Source organism: Ctenocephalides felis, unplaced genomic scaffold (assembly GCF_003426905.1).
Source record: "Ctenocephalides felis isolate EL2017-DRISC unplaced genomic scaffold, ASM342690v1 CF-g0.4_SCAFFOLD_01886, whole genome shotgun sequence".
Lineage (NCBI taxonomy): Eukaryota > Metazoa > Arthropoda > Insecta > Siphonaptera > Pulicidae > Ctenocephalides > Ctenocephalides felis.
This window is the reverse complement of record NW_020538040.1, coordinates 176,573,764-176,576,051: the sequence shown is the minus strand read 5'-3', so window position 1 is coordinate 176,576,051 and position 2,288 is coordinate 176,573,764. Positions and strand designations below refer to the sequence as shown.

The 2,288-nt window shown below is 35.4% G+C and overlaps 1 protein-coding gene across 1 annotated transcript; it reads left to right on the top strand.

Moving 5' to 3' along the window:
* The first annotated feature begins 305 nt into the window (after window positions 1-305).
* Window positions 306-2,083, top strand: LOC113376302. Its single transcript, XM_026616207.1, has 2 exons — window positions 306-574; window positions 1,568-2,083. The coding sequence occupies exons 1-2, from the start codon at window positions 449-451 to the stop codon at window positions 2,081-2,083; spliced, it is 642 nt and encodes a 213-aa protein (XP_026471992.1). The 5' UTR covers window positions 306-448.
* The last annotated feature ends 205 nt before the right edge of the window (window positions 2,084-2,288 follow it).

Genomic DNA, 2,288 nt, shown 5'->3' with positions numbered 1-2,288 from the left:
AAGTAACCGAACTGAACGATGATGATTGTGAAGAGAAAAGTGAAAAAGGTGACATAAGAAATGTCCCAAAAGGGATTTTGAAAGAATTTATTGAGACTTATAGAGCTCATCCAGCTTTGTGGCAGATACAGAATAAAGAACTATACCAAAACCGTAATTTAAAAAATAAAGGCTACTTGGAATTGCTAAAGATTTGGAGAAAGTACGATTCACATGCTGACCACAAAACAGTAAAACAAAAAATTCAATCAATTAGAGGATCCTTCCGCAAAGAATTTAAAAGGCAAGTATACACTTGTTAATACTCGTAGTTATACATAGATAGCTGTCCCAAAAGGGTGCAAAATAGTAAATAGTTTAATATTATTTAAAGGTCGAAAAGTCAAAGCGATCAGGCAGAGGTGTTGACGAACATTATAAATCACATTTGTGGTATTTCAAGTTATTGATGTTTTTAGTAGATCATGAACTACCAACCAGTAGTTGTGACAACATCAATGAGTCAACAAATAGCCCATTTCAAGAACCTGTGGAGGAAATAGACGAGCCCAACGAAGGCAATGAAACCAACGAAGTATGTTCATTACAATCATTTTATCATTCATTTTTATTACAAAATTAGATAGGTAATTGAAAAATCTTATTATAAATTTCTACTCATAAACCAATATATTTCTTGATTATGCTTTCCCTTTTGCCACCATTGCATGTTGCCAAGGAACACTACCATCACCGTTGAAGTAATGGAGGTATCTATCGCGGCTGCGTTTTGCCTCCAAAGTCATATTACGAGTTAAATTCTGCAGTCCATAAAAGTCACCAGTATCAGTTCGCCAATCCCCATCTTTGCGTAGTTCATGAGAGCTTTTATCTTCCGAGTCCACACTTTTCTGACTGAAATATGATGCACTGTTGCGCCGCAAAAAATTATGCAGAGCACAAATTGCCATTATAACTAATGTTGTGTTTTCCGGTTTCAAGGCAATTGCGGTATGAAGCACTCTGAATCGAGAAGCAACAAGTCCAAAAACATTCTCAACAACATTTCTAGCCCTGGATAATCGGTAATTAAAAATTCGTTTTTCATAGGTCAATTCCACTTGACTAAATGGCTTCAAAATATGTGAATGCAAGGCAAACGCCTCATCTCCCACAAAAACGAAGTTGAGATGCTCGATGTTATCTACTGTTTGTGGTATATTTAACTGATCGTTGATAAGTTTGTCATAAAACTTAGTGTATTCCAAAATACCACCATCTGAATTTCTTCCATTTTTTCCGACATCAGCATAAACAAACTCGTAATTTGCATTTACTAATGCCATCAACACAATGCTATAAAATTTTTTATAATTATAGTAAAGTGCTCCTGTGTTTGGCGGACATGCGATTCTAATATGTTTGCCATCCATTGCTCCGCCACAGTTAGGAAATTGCCAACGGGTATCAAAATCTTCCGCAATCTTCTTCCATTCTGCTGTAGTAGTAGGAAACTAAAAATAAAGTTATATGTGTTAAAAAAGTAAAAACTTATCTTCGAAGTATGTAACATATAAATATTTTTTAGGGAATAGCACATAATGTAGAGTCAGTGGTTAATACTAATATTAACACCAACAACAAGAGATATAGGAATGCAGACGGTCATAGCCCTGCACAAAACAAAAAAATCTGTGAAGACAGGGAGCGGAAATTATTTCTTGCAAAGTGTACTGAGGCACTAAACTCCAAACCAACAGAAAATGATGCCCTGGGTCAATACATAAGTGCAAAATTGGAAAAAGTCGTAAACCCAGAACAAAAGATGTATGCTGAAGCATTGCTAACTAAAGTACTTAATAAGGCAATAATGGGTCAATTGAATGAATTCGTAGATGTAACCTACAGTAATGTAGGACTTTATCCTTCTAATAATTTTTCTCATGTGTCGCCAGGGTCCTCGGCCCATTCCTCATTAGCGTCTAATTCCTTTCCGTCTCCTTCCCTATCAAACAATTATTCCACAGCGGAATCTACTCCTGCTGAAAATGTTAGCCCTATGGGAGGTTTGCGAGCTTATTTTTCCTCAGCAGGTCGTGAATAACAATTATATAATTTTTTTACGTTTTCTTGTTATAATTAGGATGAGTTTTTTAGTTTATTTGTATTTGTTAAAATAAAGAGAGGACTTTTTGCACAAGGTATTGTACTTACTTTCATATATTCCTTTTGCAGAACTTTATAGATGACTCTACATGTTTCGGGAATTATGCGACCTAATGATTGCGGAGAAATGCCACTACTGAATT

Coding starts and splice junctions, on each gene's coding strand:
- LOC113376302 (XM_026616207.1), top strand. CDS start 449: ATGTTTTTAGTAGATCATGAACTACCAACCAGTAGTTGTGACAACATC. Junction 575..1,567: donor AAGGCAATGAAACCAACGAA/GTATGTTCATTA, acceptor AATATTTTTTAG/GGAATAGCACATAATGTAGA.